A 21,823-nucleotide genomic window follows, 5' to 3' on the forward strand; every position below is an offset into this window, starting at 1 on the left:
TCACTGTACCGACACTGGATGCCCAACCCTCACAGCACTGATCGAGGGGGCACAGCCCTCACTGTACTGATCGAGGGGGCACAGCCCTCACTGTACTGATCGAGGGGGCACAGCCCTCACTGTACTGATCGAGGGGGCACAGCCCTCACTGTACTGACCGAGGGGGCACAGCCCTCACTGTACCGACACTGGATGCCCAACCCTCACAGCACTGACCGAAGGGGCACAGCCCTCACAGCACTGACCAAGGGGGCAAAGCCCTCACAGTACTGACCAAGGGGGCACAGCCCTCACTGTACCGACACTGGATGCCCAACCCTCACAGTACTGACCGTAGCACCAAAGGAATCATCGGGACTCTGAGAATCATGAGAGTTGGCAACACTAAATAAAAGGAAATACTGGAAAGTTCCTGTGTGGACGTCAGGTAAGGACAAGATTTTATTCAGCGGTGTTGCCCTCTATCATAGAACAGCTCACTGACACTCACTGTCCCGGCTCACACATGATGAAAGGCCGCTTTGGGTGAGGGCAACGATCTCCTGGAGAACAGTACCCACCCCGGCATGAGTCAGTGACATCAGATGAGGGGGAAAAAGGGAGGAAACTGGAGGCAAAGATATTTTTAAAAGAAAGAAATCTCAGCCACTCTCGGAACAAATCAGCAAACATACCCGGGCTCTAATGAAGAATCTACACCTGAAACATTAACCTGTCTTATCTCTTTTCAGACTGCTGTGTTTTTGCAGCGATTCTCTTTTTAGTTCAGTCTGTTTATTCCGTTCAGGCAGAAAGATGACGAACTTTAGGTTCAGCCAGAAGGCTCATGAATTTGCTATTTTTACATTTCCCAAAACGGATCCGTTGTCATTGACAACGTGCCTACTGTTCAGGCCCTATTTCCTTGGGCTATGACAAAATGGGCAGCTGTGTGCCCATGATGGATTCTATTGAGGTATAGGTAGGCCAAGAACACAGAGAGGACAGATTGTGCAGCGCTAGTGTTAACTCTGTGTGAGACGCAGTGGCTGCTATCATACCCCATTATGGGAGACTCCAGGCACCACTGCAGCCACTGTTATAAGCGGTTGCTGACCTGCTGCATTCTATTTATGCACCTTAGAAACAATACACAAAGATGTTTCATCGCTTGTACGGGCCAGAAAAGTTGGTTGTCTAAGTCTCTAGTGAGGTTTTACTATGTTAAAGACACTATATAAATGCAAGTAGTCATTGCTATTGTAGTGATAACCGTTACCACAACATGTATTTAGCCATTGAGCCATCGGGTAGATCCCAGGCATAAAGTTTTAAAAATTTTAAAATTCTTGTGCCAGATTTTGTGAGGCTGTTTGTTTAGATGAGTTATGCCTTGGTGTTGGGTTTGAGGTGCCCTGGAAAGGAGTTTCTCTCATCGATCCTACCTGGTCCTTCTCCCACAGCAGCCCCAACTTGTTCTTTTCGATGGCACTTTTCACAAAACGAATATCGTACTGTTCGATTCGAAAGTTCAGGTCACCAAACCAGAAGACAACACTGTAAAAAACACAACACATAAAAGGACAGCTATTACCACTCATCAGAGCTCCTCCTTAACTCCTCCCCCTTCTTCAATCTCCCTTTCCTCCTACAACCTTCAGAATTTCAGAATCCTTGTCCTTGTTTTTAAATCCCACCACAGCCTTACCCCACCTTACCTCTGCGACTTCCTCCAGCGTTACATCTCAGCTCACAACCTCGGCACTTCCCAGTCTGCGCTACTGTATGCCCCCCTCCCTCTTCCTGCACTCCATCAATGGCAGAACTTACTCCCCCCAGCCTAGAATTCTCACTCTAACCCTTCACCTTGCTACATCTCTCCTCGTCTTCAGAAGCCTCCTTAAAACCTAGCTCTTCTATCAAGGTGGTCTTCAGCCACCTTCCCCTCGTTCTCCTCCCAAAAGGGGTGGTGGATTCTGGAAGGAAGAGGATTAAGTAGCGTGAGGGTGAAGTTGGCACTTACTCGTGGTCGAGGACTCCATTGGCGACAGGTCCGTTGAACTGCTGCAACTGGAGGATGCTCTCAAAGTTGTCCATCCGCTGCTCAGAGTTCTCCATGTGAGCGGGCAAATGGCAGTTGAGGAAACAAATCATGTGACCACACAGAGAGAGTCTGGCGCTGACCCCTCCCTTGTTCCCCTGTTACAATATATTAAAAAAACAGAGTGATTCACGTGGCCCCATTGTGGTAGGACATTACAGCCAGGAACCAGTGCACGGGCTGGGATCCTGCTTTGCCACTGGAAGTGTGGCAGGATGGAACATCCAACCCGTTGGCCCCATCCCAAATCACGGGGTCATGTTAAAATTCAGGGCAGGCGGCCTGCACCTGTAGAGGTGAAACAGAGGGGCCCGGCCTGAAGAAAATCAAAGCAGCCCCCTGCCACTCCAAGAGGGAGGAGTGAAGGGAGCAGTCAGAGGCCCCTTAACAGGCTGAATATTAAAAGTAATAAAAATATTACTTTCCTGTAGCATTTTAAGGTAATTGACCCTCCTCCCTCTTTGATCGAATATCGTTGCCCTCAACAATGTTTGTGGCTTTCAGGAGGCCCAGTACAGAACCAATGCCCGCTCTCAGCAAGCCTGGATCCACTGGACCTATCAGCTGTTGCGCTGCAGTGAAATTTCTGGGATAGCCTGGGAATGTCCCTCAGACTCACCCCCAAAGCTGGATGCGAAAGGTGTGGGTAGAAGGCTTGCCAATGCTCCTTCCCCAATTGGGATTTCCAATGGTGTGTAAATGGGGTGGAAACCCAGCGAATTTAGGTTCCATCCCAAATGCTGCTCCCTACAAGTGATCCACCCACACAGAGTGAGTCACAGAGTGACGGACAGTGAGTCAAACGGTGAGGAACAGTGAGTCACGGGGTGAGGGACAGTGAGTCACGGGGTGAAGGACAGTGAGTCAAACGATGAGGGACAGTGAGTCACGGGGTGAGGGATAGAGAGTCACGGGGTGAGGGATAGAGAGTCACGGGGTGAGGGATAGAGAGTCACGGGGTGAGGGATAGAGAGTCACGGGGTGAGGGACAGTGAGTCACGGGGTGAGGGACAGTGAGTCACGGGGTGAGGGACAGTGAGTCACGGGGTGAGGGACAGTGAGTCACGGGGTGAGGGACAGTGAGTCAAAGGACGAGGGACAGTGAGTCACGGGGTGAGGGACAGTGTGTCACGGGGTGAGGGACAGTGAGTCACGGGGTGAGGGACAGTGAGTCACGGGATGAGGGACAGTGAGTCACAGGGTGAGGGATAGTGAGTCAAAGGGTGAAAGACAGTGAGTCACGGGGTGAGGGACAGTGAGTCAAAGGACGAGGGACAGTGAGTCACGGGGTGAGGGACAGTGAGTCACAGGGTGAGGGACAGTGAGTCACGGGGTGAGGGACAGTGAGTCAAAGGATGAGGGACAGTGAGTCACGGGGTGAGGGACAGTGAGTCACGGGGTGAGGGATAGAGAGTCACGGGGTGAGGGACAGTGAGTCACAGGGTGAGGGATAGTGAGTAACGGGGTGAGGGACAGTGAGTCACAGGGTGAGGGACAGTGTGTTATGGGGTGAGGGACAGTGAGTCACAGGGTGAGGGACAGTGAGTCACGGGGTGAGGAACAGTGAGTCACGGGGTGAGGGACAGTGTGTCATGGGGTGAGGGACAGTGAGTCACGGGGTGAGGGACAGTGAGTCACGGGGTGACGGATAGAGAGTCATGGACTGAGGGACAGTGAGTCACGGGGTGAGGGACAGTGAGTCACGGGGTGACGGATAGAGAGTCACGGGGTGAGGGATAGAGAGTCACGGGGTGAGGGATAGGGAGTCACGGGGTGTCAGACTGTGTGTCACGGGGTGAGGGACAGTGAGTCACAGGGTGAGGGATAGTGAGTCATGGACTGAGGGACAGTGAGTCACGGGGTGAGGGACAGTGAGTCACGGGGTGAGGGATAGAGAGTCACAGGGTGAGGGACAGTGAGTCACGGGGTGAGGAACAGTGAGTCACGGGGTGAGGGACAGTGTGTTATGGGGTGAGGGACAGTGAGTCACAGGGTGAGGGACAGTGAGTCACGGGGTGAGGAACAGTGAGTCACGGGGTGAGGGACAGTGTGTCATGGGGTGAGGGACAGTGAGTCACGGGGTGAGGGACAGTGATTCACAGGGTGAGGGACAGTGTGTCATGGGGTGAGGGACAGTGAGTCACGGGGTGTCAGACTGTGTGTCACGGGGTGAGGGACAGTGAGTCACAGGGTGAGGGACAGTGAGCCACAGGGTGAGGGACAGTGAGCCACGGGGTGAGGGACAGTGATTCACGGGGTGAGGGACAGTGAGTCACGGGGTGAGGGACAGTGTGTCACGGGGTGAGGGACAGTGAGTCACGGGGTGAGGGACAGTGTGTCACGGTGTGAGGGACAGTGGGTCACGGGGTGAGGGACAGTGAGCCATCCCAAATGCTGCCCCCTACAAATGATCCACCCACACAGAGTGAGTCACAGAGTGACGGACAGTGAGTCAAACGGTGAGGAACAGTGAGTCACGGGGTGAGGGATAGAGAGTCACGGGGTGAGGGACAGTGAGTCACGGGGTGAGGGACAGTGTGTCACGGGGTGAGGGACAGTGAGTCACGGGGTGAGGGACAGTGAGTCACGGGGTGAGGGACAGTGAGTCAAAGGATGAGGGACAGTGAGTCACGGGGTGAGGGACAGTGAGTCACGGGGTGAGGGATAGAGAGTCACGGGGTGAGGGACAGTGAGTCACAGGGTGAGGGATAGTGAGTCAAAGGGTGAAGGACAGTGAGTCAAAGGACGAGGGACAGTGAGTCACAGGGTGAGGGACAGTGAGTCACAGGGTGAGGGACAGTGAGTCACGGGGTGAGGGACAGTGAGTCACGGGGTGAGGGACAGTGAGTCAAAGGATGAGGGACAGTGAGTCACGGGGTGAGGGACAGTGAGTCAAAGGACGAGGGACAGTGAGTCACGGGGTGAGGGACAGTGAGTCACAGGGTGAGGGACAGTGAGTCACGGGGTGAGGGACAGTGAGTCAAAGGATGAGGGACAGTGAGTCACGGGGTGAGGGACAGTGAGTCAAAGGGTGAAGGACAGTGAGTCAAAGGACGAGGGACAGTGAGTCACGGGGTGAGGGACAGTGAGTCACAGGGTGAGGGACAGTGAGTCACGGGGTGAGGGACAGTGAGTCAAAGGATGAGGGACAGTGAGTCACGGGGTGAGGGACAGTGAGTCACGGGGTGAGGGACAGTGAGTCACAGGGTGAGGGATAGTGAGTCACGGGGTGAGGGACGGTGAGTCACAGGGTGAGGGATAGTGAGTCATGGACTGAGGGACAGTGAGTCACGGGGTGAGGGATAGAGAGTCACGGGGTGAGGGACAGTGAGTCACAGGGTGAGGGATAGTGAGTCACGGGGTGAGGGACAGTGAGTCACAGGGTGAGGGATAGAGAGTCACGGGGTGAGGGATAGGGAGTCACGGGGTGTCAGACTGTGTGTCACGGGGTGAGGGACAGTGATTCACAGGGTGAGGGACAGTGTGTCATGGACTGAGGGACAGTGAGTCACGGGGTGAGGGACAGTGAGTCACGGGGTGAGGGACAGTGATTCACAGGGTGAGGGACAGTGTGTCATGGGGTGAGGGACAGTGATTCACAGGGTGAGGGACAGTGTGTCATGGGGTGAGGGACAGTGGGTCACGGGGTGTCAGACTGTGTGTCACGGGGTGAGGGACAGTGAGTCACGGGGTGAGGGACAGTGAGCCACGGGGTGAGGGACAGTGAGTCACGGGGTGAGGGACAGTGAGTCACGGGGTGTCAGACTGTGTGTCACGGGGTGAGGGACAGTGAGTCACGGGGTGAGGGACAGTGAGCCACGGGGTGAGGGACAGTGAGTCACGGGGTGTCAGACTGTGTGTCACGGGGTGAGGGACAGTGAGTCACGGGGTGAGGGACAGTGAGCCACGGAGTGAGAGACAGTGAGCCACGGGGTGAGGGACAGTGAGCCACGGGGTGAGGGACAGTGAGCCACGGGGTGAGGGACAGTGAGCCACGGGGTGAGGGACGGTGTGTCACGGGGTGAGGGACAGTGAGTCATGGACAGAGGGACAGTGAGTCACGGGGTGAGGGACGGTGTGTCACGGGGTGAGGGACAGTGAGTCACGGGGTGAGGGACAGTGATTCACAGGGCGAGGGACAGTGAGTCACGGGTGAGGGACAGTGATTCACAGGGTGAGGGACAGTGATTCACAGGGCGAGGGACAGTGAGTCACGGGGTGAGGGATAGTGAGTCAAAGGGTGAAGGACAGTGAGTCAAAGGACGAGGGACAGTGAGTCACAGGGTGAGGGACAGTGAGTCACAGGGTGAGGGACAGTGAGTCACAGGGCGAGGGACAGTGAGTCACAGGGTGAGGGACAGTGAGTCACAGGGTGAGGGACAGTGAGTCACGGGGTGAGGGACAGTGAGTCACGGGGTGAGGGACAGTGAGTCAAAGGATGAGGGACAGTGAGTCACGGGGTGAGGGACAGTGAGTCAAAGGACGAGGGACAGTGAGTCACGGGGTGAGGGACAGTGAGTCACAGGGTGAGGGACAGTGAGTCAAAGGATGAGGGACAGTGAGTCACGGGGTGAGGGACAGTGAGTCAAAGGGTGAAGGACAGTGAGTCAAAGGACGAGGGACAGTGAGTCACGGGGTGAGGGACAGTGAGTCACAGGGTGAGGGACAGTGAGTCACGGGGTGAGGGACAGTGAGTCAAAGGATGAGGGACAGTGAGTCACGGGGTGAGGGACAGTGAGTCACGGGGTGAGGGACAGTGAGTCACAGGGTGAGGGATAGTGAGTCACGGGGTGAGGGACGGTGAGTCACAGGGTGAGGGATAGTGAGTCATGGACTGAGGGACAGTGAGTCACGGGGTGAGGGATAGAGAGTCACGGGGTGAGGGACAGTGAGTCACAGGGTGAGGGATAGTGAGTCACGGGGTGAGGGACAGTGAGTCACAGGGTGAGGGATAGAGAGTAACGGGGTGAGGGATAGGGAGTCACGGGGTGTCAGACTGTGTGTCACGGGGTGAGGGACAGTGATTCACAGGGTGAGGGACAGTGTGTCATGGACTGAGGGACAGTGAGTCACGGGGTGAGGGACAGTGAGTCACGGGGTGAGGGACAGTGATTCACAGGGTGAGGGACAGTGTGTCATGGGGTGAGGGACAGTGATTCACAGGGTGAGGGACAGTGTGTCATGGGGTGAGGGACAGTGGGTCACGGGGTGTCAGACTGTGTGTCACGGGGTGAGGGACAGTGAGTCACGGGGTGAGGGACAGTGAGCCACGGGGTGAGGGACAGTGAGTCACGGGGTGAGGGACAGTGAGTCACGGGGTGTCAGACTGTGTGTCACGGGGTGAGGGACAGTGAGTCACGGGGTGAGGGACAGTGAGCCACGGGGTGAGGGACAGTGAGTCACGGGGTGTCAGACTGTGTGTCACGGGGTGAGGGACAGTGAGTCACGGGGTGAGGGACAGTGAGCCACGGGGTGAGGGACAGTGAGCCACGGGGTGAGGGACAGTGAGCCACGGGGTGAGGGACAGTGAGCCACGGGGTGAGGGACGGTGTGTCACGGGGTGAGGGACAGTGAGTCATGGACAGAGGGACAGTGAGTCACGGGGTGAGGGACGGTGTGTCACGGGGTGAGGGACAGTGAGTCACGGGGTGAGGGACAGTGATTCACAGGGCGAGGGACAGTGAGTCACGGGTGAGGGACAGTGATTCACAGGGTGAGGGACAGTGATTCACAGGGCGAGGGACAGTGAGTCACGGGTGAGGGACAGTGATTCACAGGGTGAGGGACAGTGATTCACAGGGTGAGGGACAGTGTGTCATGGGGTGAGGGACAGTGGGTCACGGGTGAGGGACACTGAGTCACCGGGTGAGGGACAGTGAGTCATGGGGTGAGGGACAGTGAGTCACGGGGTGTCAGACTGTGTGTCACGGGGTGAGGGACAGTGAGTCACGGGGTGAGGGACAGTGAGCCACGGGGTGAGGGACAGTGAGCCACGGGGTGAGGGACAGTGAGCCACGGGGTGAGGGACGGTGTGTCATGGGGTGAGGGACGGTGTGTCACGGGGTGAGGGACAGTGAGTCACGGGGTGAGGGACAGTGTGTCACGGGGTGAGGGGCAGTGTGTCAAGGGGTGAGGGACAGTGAGTCACGGGGTGAGGGACAGTGAGCCACGGGGTGAGGGACAGTGAGCCACGGTGTGAGGGACAGTGGGTCACGGGGTGAGGGACAGTGAGCCACGGTGTGAGGGACAGTGGGTCACGGGGTGAGGGACAGTGAGCCACGGGGTGAGGGATAGTGAGTCACGGGGTGAGGGACAGTGAGCCACGGGGTGAGGGACAGTGAGCCACGGGGTGAGGGACAGTGGGTCACGGGGTGAGGGACAGTGAGCCACGGTGTGAGGGACAGTGGGTCACGGGGTGAGGGACAGTGAGCCACGGGTTGAGGGACAGTGTGTCACGGGGTGAGGGACAGTGTGTCACGGGGTGAGGGACAGTGAGCCACGGGGTGAGGGACAGTGTGTCACGGGGTGAGGGACAGTGAGTCACGGGGTGACAGATAATATCTTCCCCCTGCACCAACTCATCCTCAGATTAAATTGAACTCTAGAAATACTCACACATCCATTGAGACAGACATAGACACACAGACATATACATTGTCAAACACATGCAGACGCACATGCTGTCTCCTTATCACTTCCCTCTGTGCGAGGGCTGTGTAAACAACCCAATATTCTCAAGTCTGCGTCACAGAATAGATTAACTGTCTACAGACAGTAATTAGTGGACGGGATATGTGCACACCTCAGGGATAATGAGCTGATTCTGATATCAAACAACAATAGAACAATGTGGGCGGGATGTGAAGGAGCAGCACAGTGGGTTGCTTCTGACTTAATACTCTAAAAAAACATGAATGGTTATAACTGAGCTGGGGTGATTACAGAGCGGTAATCTCAATGAGATGTTCTGAAGCAACATAATCCTTTGAGTTGCTGCAGTGCTTTCTAATCTCCTCTGCACTGATTGCAGAATAAATGTTTTTCTGATATTTATCGTGGGAGTCATGGAGTTCGTTTTATTCTTTATTGGGGGTGCAGATTTTTTTTCTGGGAGCAGGTGCCATGGTGGTGATTGGGGTCAGTTTTGTTGTCAGTCAAACTGAATGACAAATGATTGTGATTTAATCAAAGCAGGTTTACCAGCTGATAACCAGTAGTTGGTTACTGGTTAATAGTAGATTCAGTATTAGTAGTAAGCTTTCTAGAGCTTACCTCACAGTTCGGTTGGTAAATGCACACCTAGTACTGTATGTTACTGAGTCATACAGACTAGGAAGGTCCCAGGTTCGATCACTTGGCTGTACTGACGTAATTGATCGCATCTGGGATGGTGGTAGAGTTGGCCTCAGGATCCATGGGTTTGGGAGAGGGTAACAAAAGCCAGGGGTCCTGTTCCCGATTGCTGTCCTGAGACCTCTTCCGTATATCAACTGAGGACAAGAACAGACTTGGCTGCGATAGTCTCAGGGGTCAATAGCTGCTCACCCTCATAGTCCAGGCTCACACATGAAGGATGGTCACTTAAGCAAGGTATTGAAGGGGTGTTGTCACTGGTGAAACTGCATTCCAACACAAGTCAGCACCTTCAGAGATGGGGGATAAATATGGGGGGCAGTGGGGGGGAGGGCACTGTACATAGTGGTCACCACAACACCATCATTGACCTGACTGATCATTATTAGATGATGAGGATTCTTGTTTGCTGTGGGAAGGATCAGACAATACTTCCAAATCTAAGATTTCTACCCGTCAGGATTTTGAAGCTTACCCAGTATCCACCAAGCCCAGTTCTGGTGCAGTCGGTCTGAATGTCCTGCAGGTTAGGCAGGAGGTAGTACTTGGCAAAGACTAAGAGCAGCTGCCCCTGCATCCTCTCAGAGCTAACCTAGACCAGGGCGAAAGGGTGTCACAACCTTTAGAACACATCTATCTCTAGTCAATATTACATTACAAAAACAACAACATTTTGCATTTATATTGCACCTTTAGTGTAGAAAAATCGCCAAAGATGCTTCACAGAGGTGTAATCCAGATAAAAATGGACACCGAGCCAAAGCAGGAGATATTAGGAGGGATGACCAAAGGTTTGGTCAAAGAGGTGATTTTCAAGCAGGGTCTTAAAGGAGGAGAGGGAGGTGGGGAAGCGGAGGGGTTTAGGGAAGGAATTCCAGAGTGTGGGGCCTAGGCAGCTGAAGGCACAGTTGTCAAATGTGGGGGAAGACAGGGAGGAGATGCACAAGAGGCCAGAGTCAGAGGAGCTGAGGGTTCGGAAGGTGGAGGTTACAGAGATAGGGAATACAGTTTTGGATGAGCTGAAGTTTACAAAGTGTGAAGGATGGCAGGCCAGTCAGGCAAGGATTGGAATAGTCGAGTCTGGAGATGATAAAGGTATGGATGAGGAATGAGGGTTTCAGCGACAGATGACCTGAGGCAGGGGCGGAGATGGGTGGTGTTACAGAGGTGGAAGTAGGCGATCTTTGTGATGGAGAGAATATGGGGTCGGAAACTCAGCTTAGCATCGAATAGGATGCTGAGGTTGCGAACAGTCTGGTTCAGCTTGAGACAGTGGCCAGGGAGAAGAATGGAATCAGTGGCAGGGGTAAGGAGTTTATGGCAGGGGCCCAAGACAATGGCTTTCAGTCTTACCAATTTTTTGCTGGAGGATACGACAACTCATCCAACACTAGATGTCGGACAACTATTCTGAGAAGACAGAGGCAGTGGTGGGGTCAAGAGAGGTGGTGGAGAGGTGTACGGTAGTGTAATGTTTAAATTACTGAACTAGTAACCCAGAGAACATGAGTTTAAATCCCACCATGGTAGTTTGAGAATTTGAATTTAGATTAAAAGAAATCTAGAAATAAAAAGCTGGTATCAGTAAAAGTGACCATGAATCTATCGGATTATCATAAAAACCCAACTGGTTCACTAATGTCCTTTAGGGAAGGAAACCTGCCATCCTTACCTGGCCTGGCCTATTTGTGAGTCTACTCCCACACCAATTTGGTTGATTCTTAACTTCCTTTTGGTAGCCTTAGTGATGAGCAATAAATGTTGGCCTTGCCAGAGGTGCCCACATTCAATGAATTTAAAAAAAAATTACAACATGTGGAAACTGACCCCTTGTCTTGAATGATGTTACCAAGGGAGAGTGTGTAGGTGAGGAAGAGAAAGGACCCAAGGATGGATACTTGGAGGAATCCAGAGGTAACGGTGGGGGAAGGGCAGGAAGAGACACCATGGGTGGAGATACTCTGGCTATAATCGGATAGGCAAAGGTGGAACGTCACACTGAGGACGCCCTCCATCGCGTCATCTGGCACTACTGTTATGCTAAGCGGGCTACATTAAGAACAGATCTAGCAAATTAAAACTGAGCATCCATGATGCCCTGTGGGGTATCAGCAGCAGCAGAATTGTATTCCACTACAATCTGTAACCTCATGGCCCGGCATATCCCTCACTCCTCCATCACCATCAAACCAACCCTGATTCAACGAGGACTGCAGAAGTACATTCCATTGAAGTCAATAGAAATAAAAATCAGGAGAGATGTAAAACGGGCTGTCGAGTTGCTATCACCCGTTTTACACTATCGCACAAAATCCCGATCTGTGCTAAGTTATCTGATCTCAGTCAGGACGGTAGTTGACCAGCTCCAAATGGGAGTTAAGGAAGAGGGGGAGGGGGAAGCCACGGTGCCTGTTCTGATCATTGTCCAATGTTTCCGGCTGGAAATGTGTATATGGGCATTGAGCGAGGACAAGATTTAACTCAGCTGTGATGCCCACTATTGAGTAGCCTACTGACCCTCACAGTTCAAGCTCACACAAGAAGGTTGGCCACTTGGGTGAAGTACCAGATGGTGCTGGTGTCCATGGAACTTATCCCAGCAAGAGTCATTCAGCAGTGCAGGAGGAAGGAGAAGAATATCAAAGAAGGAAAAACCAACAAGGTCCGCCTGCTATGAATATTATTATGGGTACCTGGTTACCAAAGGGACTCACCAGGGTTTAATCCTTGCAACAGTTTTTAATATTTTATTTAAACTTACCAACACATAACCAAAGGGACTAAGTGTGTCCATAAAGAGCTCGCTCCATTGGTCAGTGAAGATGGCATCCTTCAATCTTTTATTTATCATTGAGTTCACTTCCTGCAAACTTCAAACGTAAAAAAATTGTTAGAATTTTTTTCAAGGAATTTGTTTCCCAATTCTCTCCCTTCCTCTCCTAAAAGTGGTGCCTCTGCTGCAGTATGGATCTATAGGTGCTGCCAGCCGCCTGCTACCCCTCACAGGTGGCTTTTCTGGATGTGTGCGTTATTTGACTGCGGAAGGACATTATGCCCCAAGTGCTGCTTGGTTAGGAAAGGAAAGTAAAATCAGCCAGCGTTCCCTCTCTTGGGGGGTGATTTTAAACCCCAAGAACGGGTGGGCTGGGGGCGGGTGGGAGTTGAAAATAGTTGTTTTTTTTGGAATCACAACCGCAAAATTTTCGGACTTTGCATTCCCAATGCAAAGCTTGTACTTTTCCGTGCCTACGTTAAACTCGGAAATAAAGCCAGGTTGCGGTCGTGACCCAAAAAACAACTATTCTCAACTCCCAGCCGCTCCCAACCCACCTGATTCTTAAAATCACCCTCTTGATCACTATCCAGTGACTCCTGCTCAAAAGTGCAGGTGTTGGCGGAGACAGAATTGGGCTCAGCTGCGATTCCATCCCCCGCCACCATGGTGGCTGGCACTGTCTCCCCTGTCTAAGAATGGCCACTGGGGTAAGGTACCAGAGTCCTGAAGTTCCACATGGCTATTTGCCCCAATATTGCACTGCTGAGCCAGGACTCCTGCCTGCTGAACCACACCAGTGCTGACCCAACCGTAAATCATGGGGTCAGCTCATTGGCATATTCGTGGGAGTATTGCGCTGGGGGGAGGTGGGGTGGAGAATTTAAAGTGCAGCCTTTAAAAATCCTAGAATGGCTGAAGTTTTCAGCAGAAGGCTGGAGGAGCAGCAAGTAAAAGGTAAATCTTTTGCAAGACTGAGTTGACTGTTAGGCACCTGTGTGAGATTTTGCGGCACTTTTAAAGACTATCTTCAAGAGAAGGAACAGGCAAAGGCACACAGGAGAAGACAGCGGGACATTGGAAGGAGGTAGGAAAAAAGAGCCCAAAATTTTAATGAGGCCGACCTTCCGAGACTCCTGGATGAACTGCAGCAAAGGAGAGTAAGACTCTTAGTGAGAAAAGTGTCTCACGTGCTATGTGCAGGGAAGTGGCAGTGGTACTGAGTGCCAGCTCTCTCACCCTCAGAACAGCAGACCAGTGCCAGAAAAAGTTCAAATGACCTGACGAAGGCAGGCAAGGTAACAGACAGGCGACTGTCACTATTCTTTCTTGGGCACCGTAGACACCAGCCAACAGTTCACCTTCCAAAATGAATAGCTACACAAATAACCTTTCACACTGAACTATGCTTCAGGGGATCACTAACTCTGTCTCTTACAACATCTGTTGTCAACTCCCCCAACAGGAATTACTTGCATGCAGAACCTTAAACCCCCTTCCTCCACTGTAACAGGGTGCTACCAGGAGAACTATTACATCCGCCATCTGAAATCACCTGGGAGAGATCCCTCAAATGCCAGGCTTCAGCTAATTGTCTGGATCTTGTTTCAGGAGACACTTACACATAATGCCCATGAAAGGCAAGGGTCCAGAGGAGGTAAGCTGGACATTAGTGAGCTGACCCCCTACAAGGAGCAAGTTCTCAGGTTGGTGGAGAGGCACTCTGCTCTAGTTGTGGGAGATGATTAGATTGGTGGAACAGAGCAGAACCAGACAATTGCCATGGCATCCTTGTGAAGCAGCAGAGAATCAGAAGCTTCCTCACTCTTCATTGTCTCCCTAATCTCAGGGGGTTATCCTCAAACATTCTTGGCTTATGCCATTTTTTTTCCTGCAGATCCATCGCAGCAATAAGGGAGCAAAGGACGATGAAGAGGAGCAGAATAATGAAGACAAGGCTACACAAGAATCCCTGGAGCAAGACACAGCCCCATGTTTCTCCGCCCCAACCCTCTCAATGTTACCCCATGCATCACTTGCTTTCTCACTCTCGCACTAGCTCAGATACTTTCACCAGAAGGGAAGTAGTGACGATGTGACACTGGGAGATTCACAGAGCACGAGGGAGCCAGGGGAGTGAGGAGTGGGTAAGGATGTGCCACCTTTGCAGCAAAATATAGTGATTGATTTCCACACGTGCCAGACATCCTGCTAATCCAGACAGAAATGTGTATGTGAAGGAGACAGATACAGGATGGGCAGCCAGGCTGGATGTTGTAATAAAGTAAGCCTTTGCTTCCTTCTCAACATCTTTCCTTCAACTCCCTGCCAACAAAGAAGGATTGGAAATATAGTGCACAGTGGCACTGCTGGCTGAGCATGTAGCGCCATACAACAGGAAAACATACCCTCAACCTCCACTCACTCCACTCAGCTTCCAATGTAAGTCATGCCAGGAGAGGAGGTGCATCTAACTACAGGGAGCAGGTACTAATTGGTGTTGTCCCTGGTGGTGATCAGCCACTTGTAGACCTCTGTCACCTACCTGTCCTAGCAGTGGCAGGAACACATTATGGAGAAAACTGGGTACCTGTGCCCTTCACCAGAGAGTAAATACCCCCAAACAAAATGTAAAGACCAGAACGATCTGGATAATAATCTTTAGGTTACAAATAGGGCAGCAATATCCTGCTGTTTCAGATGGCCCAGGACCACGTCTTTGCTTCCTACGATCAGCATCACTCCCACCTAATCAAAAGCAAAATACTGAAATAAAAACAGAAAATGCTGGAGAAGCTCAGCAAGTCAGGCAGCATCTGTGGAGAAAGAAACAGAGTTAACGTTTCAGGTCAAAGACCTTTCATCAGAACTCATCAGAATTTCCAGTTCTGACAAAAGGTCTTTGACCTGAAACGTTAATTCTGTTTCTTTCTCCACAGAGGCTGCCTGACTTGCTGAGCTTCTCCAGCATTTTCTGTTTTTATTTCACTCCCACCTAAAATGCTCTGGTGTCATATTAATGTACTCAGTCGGACAGTGTGTAATGGCGGCTTCTAACACGGCTTGCAATGTGCACAACCTAGACATCAGGAAGCACGCTAAAATCAGAAGAGACAAAGCAAGCTCCAAATAAAAACAATGGGCGGGAGCTTGCTTGGGGGCTGAGAATGACAGCGGCTGGATCTATCAGTATCATAACTCAGAGTTGGAAATACCTCAAAGAACCACGAGTAGCAGCAAATTCTATTCCTTACATTCCTTTTTAAAACAAAAACATAAAAATGCCTGAAAGGATGGTGGAAGCAGGTTCACTAGTAACTTTCAAAAGAGAATTGGATAAATACTTGAAAAGGAAAAGTTTTCAAGCCTGTGGGGAAAAAGCAGTGGAGTGGGACTAATTGGATAGCTCTTTCAAAGAAGCACTCCTTCTATGCTGCATGATTCTATGATTCGATTTTGAGTTGTTCCTGAAAGACATAATAAGGTGCTATATAAATGTAATATGAACCTACCCTTAAATCCCGTATCTGAAACACTGCTTATCAAACTAATGTTAGTCGAGAATAAACTTTACTGGTTAGAAGGAGCAGAGCTAAAGGTTTTCTCGGGCTCCCAAATCAATGTCATGCTTGTTACGACCCTAAAGAGAAGAAGATGGTAGAAGATCAGTGGGAGAAAACTGTACGGGGAATAGAAAGGTGCTAAAGTAGTGCAAAGTGGGAGGCGCTTTACAATATCCTTAAACCGAGGCTTCCCTAATGATGCCTTTGATAATGGCCCTTTAGCCTGCGTTTAACAGAGCCATTCAGAGAAGGAAGGTCCCCAGGTTCAATCCTGGTATGTGCTGAATTTGCTGATGGTAAAGTAGCACTTTGCCAGGATGGCAAATCAGCACTTCGACTGGCATCACCGACCCTGGGCTGGGGGAGGGAGCCAGGTTCCTGCTGGAAAGTGCACGTGTGGCAATTCGGTGAGGGCGGTTTTGGGCTCAGCTGAGATGCCCCTCCCAGTTGGATAGACACTCAATGTATCCACTCACAATGAGGAATGGCCACTTGGGCAAGGAACCAGAGGGCAAACAACAACTGTGGAATCAGTTCCCAGCTAAGATTCAGGACAGGAAGGGAGAAAATTGGAGGGGACGGAAGTCAACAGGTCTAAATTGGACTGGAAACAAACCTCCCCATAATTCTTTTAATCTGCACTCATGACCTTCTGCAGCATTATTCATAGTTGGAAGATGTGCTACTTTATGACAGGAGAATTATATGATGTAACACATAATGTACTACAATATAACTGATCTCCTGTGGCATTGAAAACACACAGAAGAATTGTGTCTCTGCTTCTTTCCCATTCTCCAATTCTTTTTGTGATGCTCTCTCTGTCTTCCACCCTTTCTCTCTGTATGACTGTCACACAGTGTCTCTCTCATTCTTTCTGCAAGTATCTTCTTCCCTCTGCCTCCTCTTTCTTCTGTATGTCTCCATTGTCCCTGTGTGGCTCTGACACATGTTGCTTTACTGATGTACTCAATATCTATTGCTTTCTTTTTAAGTCCTAGGGTAATGCAGGATAAGGGGAAACAACATATACTAGGTCGAAGGTGAGGTGAATTTATGGACCGTGCTTCAACAACAACAACAGCAACTTGCATTTATATAGCACCTTTAACGTAGTAAAACATCCCAGGATGCTGGTACCAATGGGTTGGTAGCTTTGAATAAATATTAAGCAATTTGATTGCTTTGTTTTCTGCTGCTTACTCGCTCCCTATTGGTACTTAAAAACTGAACTGAATGGCTTTTGATTTGTTCTTGTTTAGTTAACTGGTATTTTTGATTGGTAACTTAACAGATAAATGCTTATTTCATCCAATCATTAATTTTTGCCCTAAGGTATGACACTTTTGAGGTGTGTTGCCCTGACATGTGACACTGAGGTATGAAAGGCAAAATGCAAAAGACACATGCAAGATGTAACTCTTCTAATTATATAGATAAATGTACGACCCATCTCTTTTCTTTAGCTACTTTACTCTAAACATACAACAGAGGGAGCTACTGCATCATTGAATGCATATTAAGAATTCTCATTAAACATTCTGTAATGGAGTAACTTCCTCTGTTGTATGACTGGCAGAATTCCTGCAGAATTTCAGGGCCAGCAACAGTTGTTCTGGATTCTCAGTTCGGAAGGTGGGGGGGGCGGGTGAGAGGCTTATGACACCTGTCAAACGGCACTCCCTCTTTGACTTTGACTTAACTAGTGAGAATTGTGGTAGTGACAGTATTGGGGTAACAGTGAGACACTAAGTGGAGCTGATGCTGGATCTGCTGGTAGCAGTAGAGCAGGAAAAGGAAGTGGAAGTGCCCTGGTGAATGGAGAAAGTTAGTGGAATGCCGTAGGAGCAACTGGAAAAGCAATGGTAGCCTTGCTCTGGTGGCTCAGTTAATAGATGCAACACCTCTTGAAGAACTGGGTCATACAGATCAGAAAGAGCCCAGGTTTGATCTCTGATTTGTGTTTTCTCTGATTTCAGCCAGGAAGGGTTAGGGACCTGCCCCATCGTGCTGGTAACTCCGGCCTTGTTCTACACTTCGGGAAAGTTGCCGCGTTCCCCATTCCGGCACTGCTCTGATCAGCCCCGTGAGCAAGAGGACCAATATGGCTACATTCTTAAAGGAATTTTTTCTGACTTCTTTAAGGTCCAGACTACTTGCCTGGGTTGACCCACCGGTAGGGCCCACATATGTCCTTGTGGAGGCCGATTCACCTCATTGGGGGTTCTGGCCACCACACAAATGCTGAGTCCTGACTGGAGAACAGGAGCAGGATCTCCTGATTTAGGATGTCCCCGCCCTTGCCCCCATCTGCCATTTGCCTTGTATGGGTGGATAGAAGTTCCACTCCTTATAAGTAAATGCGGAAACTCCCAGAAACAACAGAGATCCAGCATAAGCAGGTCTCCACCATGCCCCTGGGAGTTCCATTGGTCTTCCCCAGAGTCACTCCGGGAAACCGCTGGAATCCCCAAGGAATTTCAGGGCCTGCATTTGGTAAAGGTAGTATTTAGCTTGGCTGTGATTCTCCCTACAGTCTAATAACCTGGTGAGAATGGTCACATGTGTGAGGTCCTAGAGGATCTGCCTGACGCCCATGAAACTACATTCCAGCTCCCCGGATGGCTCAGCTCGTTAAAGCAGCAAATAGTTCAGCTATACTAACCACGAAGGTTAGAGGTCCCAGGTTCAAATCTTGATCTGTGTTGAGTTCGCTAGTATCAACCAGGGTGACCAGAGGGGTCTGCAACTAGTCTCAGTGGGCCTGGGTTATGGGCGGGAACATCGACCAGAATTCCTGCGGGGAAATGTGTGTATGTAAATATTGGGTGAGGATAGGGTCAGGCTCAACTGTGCCGCCCACATCCTCTGCCCCCCCACCCCTCAGAATAGCCTGCTGACAGTATCTGGTTTCACAAGTGGGCATTGGCTGTTTGATGCCCAATGCCCACGGAGACACATCTCAGTAAAGAGTCAACGCCTTCAGGAAAGGAAAAAGGGAAGCGTTGTTTTAAAAAAGAAACCCCCGCAGCTTGATTCAGGGCCGTCAGGAGAGGAGGGGAGTGAATGACAGTCTATTAGCAGTCAGCCTGTGAATGTTCTTTATTTTTAAACTCTGGATAAAATATCTGGGTCTCTTAGGAACCTTTTTATTTTCAAATATGAATATGTGAAATTCCTCAATGTGTCACATTGCAATTAAGGCAGTTGCTAATGCTGTTTCTATATGACTTAATGGCCTTATTTCTATGAGCAGTTCCAGAGTATGAAAAATAAATCTATATATGAATGATTGATTCAGATTCATAACTGAGGTTCATTAGATTGAGCTGCCAAAAAATTTTAAGCTACAGTTGACGTTGCATAAAACAGCTCAGGCAAGATGAGTGGTCAGAGCCAGCAGGCAACACACAGCGCCAGTAACAGTTACCAGCAGAAGCTGCTCCATTGGGTCAGTGGGCAATGGAACCACCAGGTGTCGCTGACCAGTACGGACCCAGAGAAGTCCCAGCTTCAATCCCTGATCCCTGCTGAGATAGCTGATCTGCGGCAGTGAGCAGGGTGGGGGGCACATCAATTAGCCTCAATGTTTCTGGGCTATGGAGGAGGGATCTGGCAGAATTCCTTACCAAGTAACCCCCGTTGGAAAGTGCATGTGTGAGGACAGGATTGGCTCAGTTGTGAGGCGCTTGCTTAAGGAGCTTGCCGACACTCACTGCAAAGAGGAATGACCATTTGGACAAAGTACCAGAATGGGAGACGGAGGGCAGTAGTTGGGTGCATCTTTAAAGAGGAAGAGAGAACACTGAAAAAAACAATTGGAAACTATATGTGGCAGATATTCAAATTATAACCAAGTGACATTGTGTAATAAACGGAAATGATACTTTAACTGTAACCATATTAAAGGGATACACTAAGATGATTGGCACAAAGTAATTTCCTTCTCTTGTTCACATTCTCTGATAACATTCTATGTGAGAATCCTTGACGCATATTTCATACCAACAGCACGTAACCCTCTGAATAGCCCAAACACTAAAAACGCATGTTCAGGGTATTCAGAGATAAAAAGAACTCAAAGACTGTACAATTTGAATCAAATTGTTCGAAACTGATATTTTCACTGCCGTTTTCACCCAGTATTTAATTGAATTTTCTAGAATTATGGAGAACTGCTGGTCGTGATCAGCTACATTGTCCAAGTTCCAGAGTTTGTGGCACACTAGCCCCTAAGCCAGAAGGTCATGGGGTTTGAGCACATAATCTAAGCTGGCATGCCTGTACAGTACTGAGAGCACTGCATTGCCTGAGGTGATAACCTTCAGATGAAAGGTTAAATTAATGCCCCATCTGCTTGGTGGTCAGGTGCATTGTAAGATCCTATGGTGCTATTCAAAGAAGAGCAGAACGTTCTCCTGGTGTATTAGTCAAAATTCCCCCTTCAACTGCCATCAGCAAAAAGCTGATTAAATGGTCGTTCATCTCATTTCTGATTGTGGAATCTTATGTGCAAAATGGCTGACACATTTATCTACATAAGAGTCACTGCACTTCACAGTAATTCATCATATGTGAAGCATTTTGAGATGTTTATGAGCGATATGATAAGGCATTAAATTAATATGAGTCTTTCTTTCTTAAGATTTCTTTTTGAATCCTCCTCTCAATACCTCACCTCTCAACAACAGCTTGCATTTGTACAGTGCCTCTAGCATAGAAAAATGTCCCAAGGTGTTTCACAGAAGAATATCAGACAAAAATGGATGTTGAGCCAAAAAATGGATTATTAGGAGGGGTGAGCAAAAGCTTGGTCAAAGAGGAGGGTCTTAAAGGAGAAGGAAGTGGAGAGACAAAGAGATTTATGGAGCAAATTCCAGAGCTGAAGGTGCAGCTGCTAATGGTGGGGCAGAGGGGGAGACGGTGATTAATGTTGTTTTAGTGCTGTGGCAAGGGCGGAAACCTGATTGGAGAAATTCAAACATGGAGTTGCAGGAAAGATGGAGGACATTGATTGTTGCTGCATTAGGCTCCTCAAGCACTGGCAGCCCCCAGTACACCAGCCAAGTGGCTATTTTTCATGTATGAGCTGAGATGGTGAAACCAACATTTTCCAATATGTTTGCAGTTTACATCCCAATGATTAGAAACAAATTTTGCACTGACAAGTAGGGAAGCGTGCAACTTGCACTTAATTTTGCAAGATCAACTTATCATAATGATACATATCTCCAGGTGTTGATTTGGATCTCTGCATGGAGCACATTAGCAGTAGGAGTGGAAAATGTGTAACGTAATAGTTAGAAGGAAGTGTCTCAACAAAAAATGTGAAAGTCTCAAAAGACATTTCAACCCACTGACATCCTTTACCAATGCTGGAGGGGGAGAGTACAAATAAGTGAAGGGAAAGGAAACCAAGGTGTAGATGTGAGCCTGCAGACAAGTGATGAAGCAGGCCACCATCTTCCTTTCTGCTGACCCGGAACCTATGAAGACAGTTTCCACAGTTGTTGCCAAGTAGGAACACCAATACCTGCAGAAATGGTTGGTGGCATCTTGGTGGATGCAGCCAATCAGGCTATGCCATCTATTGAGCAGGTGTCACTAAACAGTGATCAGGAGCAAGAACCTGGCAGGATTTCCCACCACCAACCCCCCCAGGCTAGACCTGCTGAGGTGTATTTTAGCAACTACTGCTGTCCCGGCTGAGATCAGCTAACTCAGCACAAAGTAATCGGTTTCAATGTGAGACCTTTCTGTCTGTGTGGTTTGTTACAAAGAAATTACAAAGTGAGCCGCAGTGACAGCTGACATTCGAGCATTCTTGTGCCTCTCATGACAGGTTCAGGTTAGACTGACTGGCCTGTAATTACTAGGTCTATCCCTCTCTCCCTTTTTAAACAACGGTACAACATTAGCAGTCCTCCAATCCTCCGGCACCATACCTGTATCCAGGGAGGATTGGAAAATGATGGTCAGAGCCTCCGTTATTTCCTCCCTTGCTTCTTTTAACAGCCTGGGATACATTTCATCCGGCCATGGTGATTTATCTAC

At 49.8% G+C, this 21,823-nt stretch overlaps 1 protein-coding gene across 1 annotated transcript in view; it reads right to left on the reverse strand.

Moving 5' to 3' along the window:
• Positions 1-21,823, reverse strand: part of inpp5jb (inositol polyphosphate-5-phosphatase Jb) — a 72,388-nt gene that overhangs the window by 20,238 nt on the left and 30,327 nt on the right. The window contains exons 4-7 of the mRNA XM_068006327.1: positions 12,195-12,303; positions 9,909-10,025; positions 2,003-2,178; positions 1,425-1,536 (exon numbers count right to left, since the gene is read on the reverse strand). Coding sequence (XP_067862428.1) covers positions 1,425-1,536; positions 2,003-2,178; positions 9,909-10,025; positions 12,195-12,303 — 514 coding nt within the window. The remainder of the gene's footprint in view (positions 1-1,424; positions 1,537-2,002; positions 2,179-9,908; positions 10,026-12,194; positions 12,304-21,823) is intronic.

This window comes from Heptranchias perlo, chromosome 25 (assembly GCF_035084215.1).
Source record: "Heptranchias perlo isolate sHepPer1 chromosome 25, sHepPer1.hap1, whole genome shotgun sequence".
NCBI lineage: Eukaryota > Metazoa > Chordata > Chondrichthyes > Hexanchiformes > Hexanchidae > Heptranchias > Heptranchias perlo.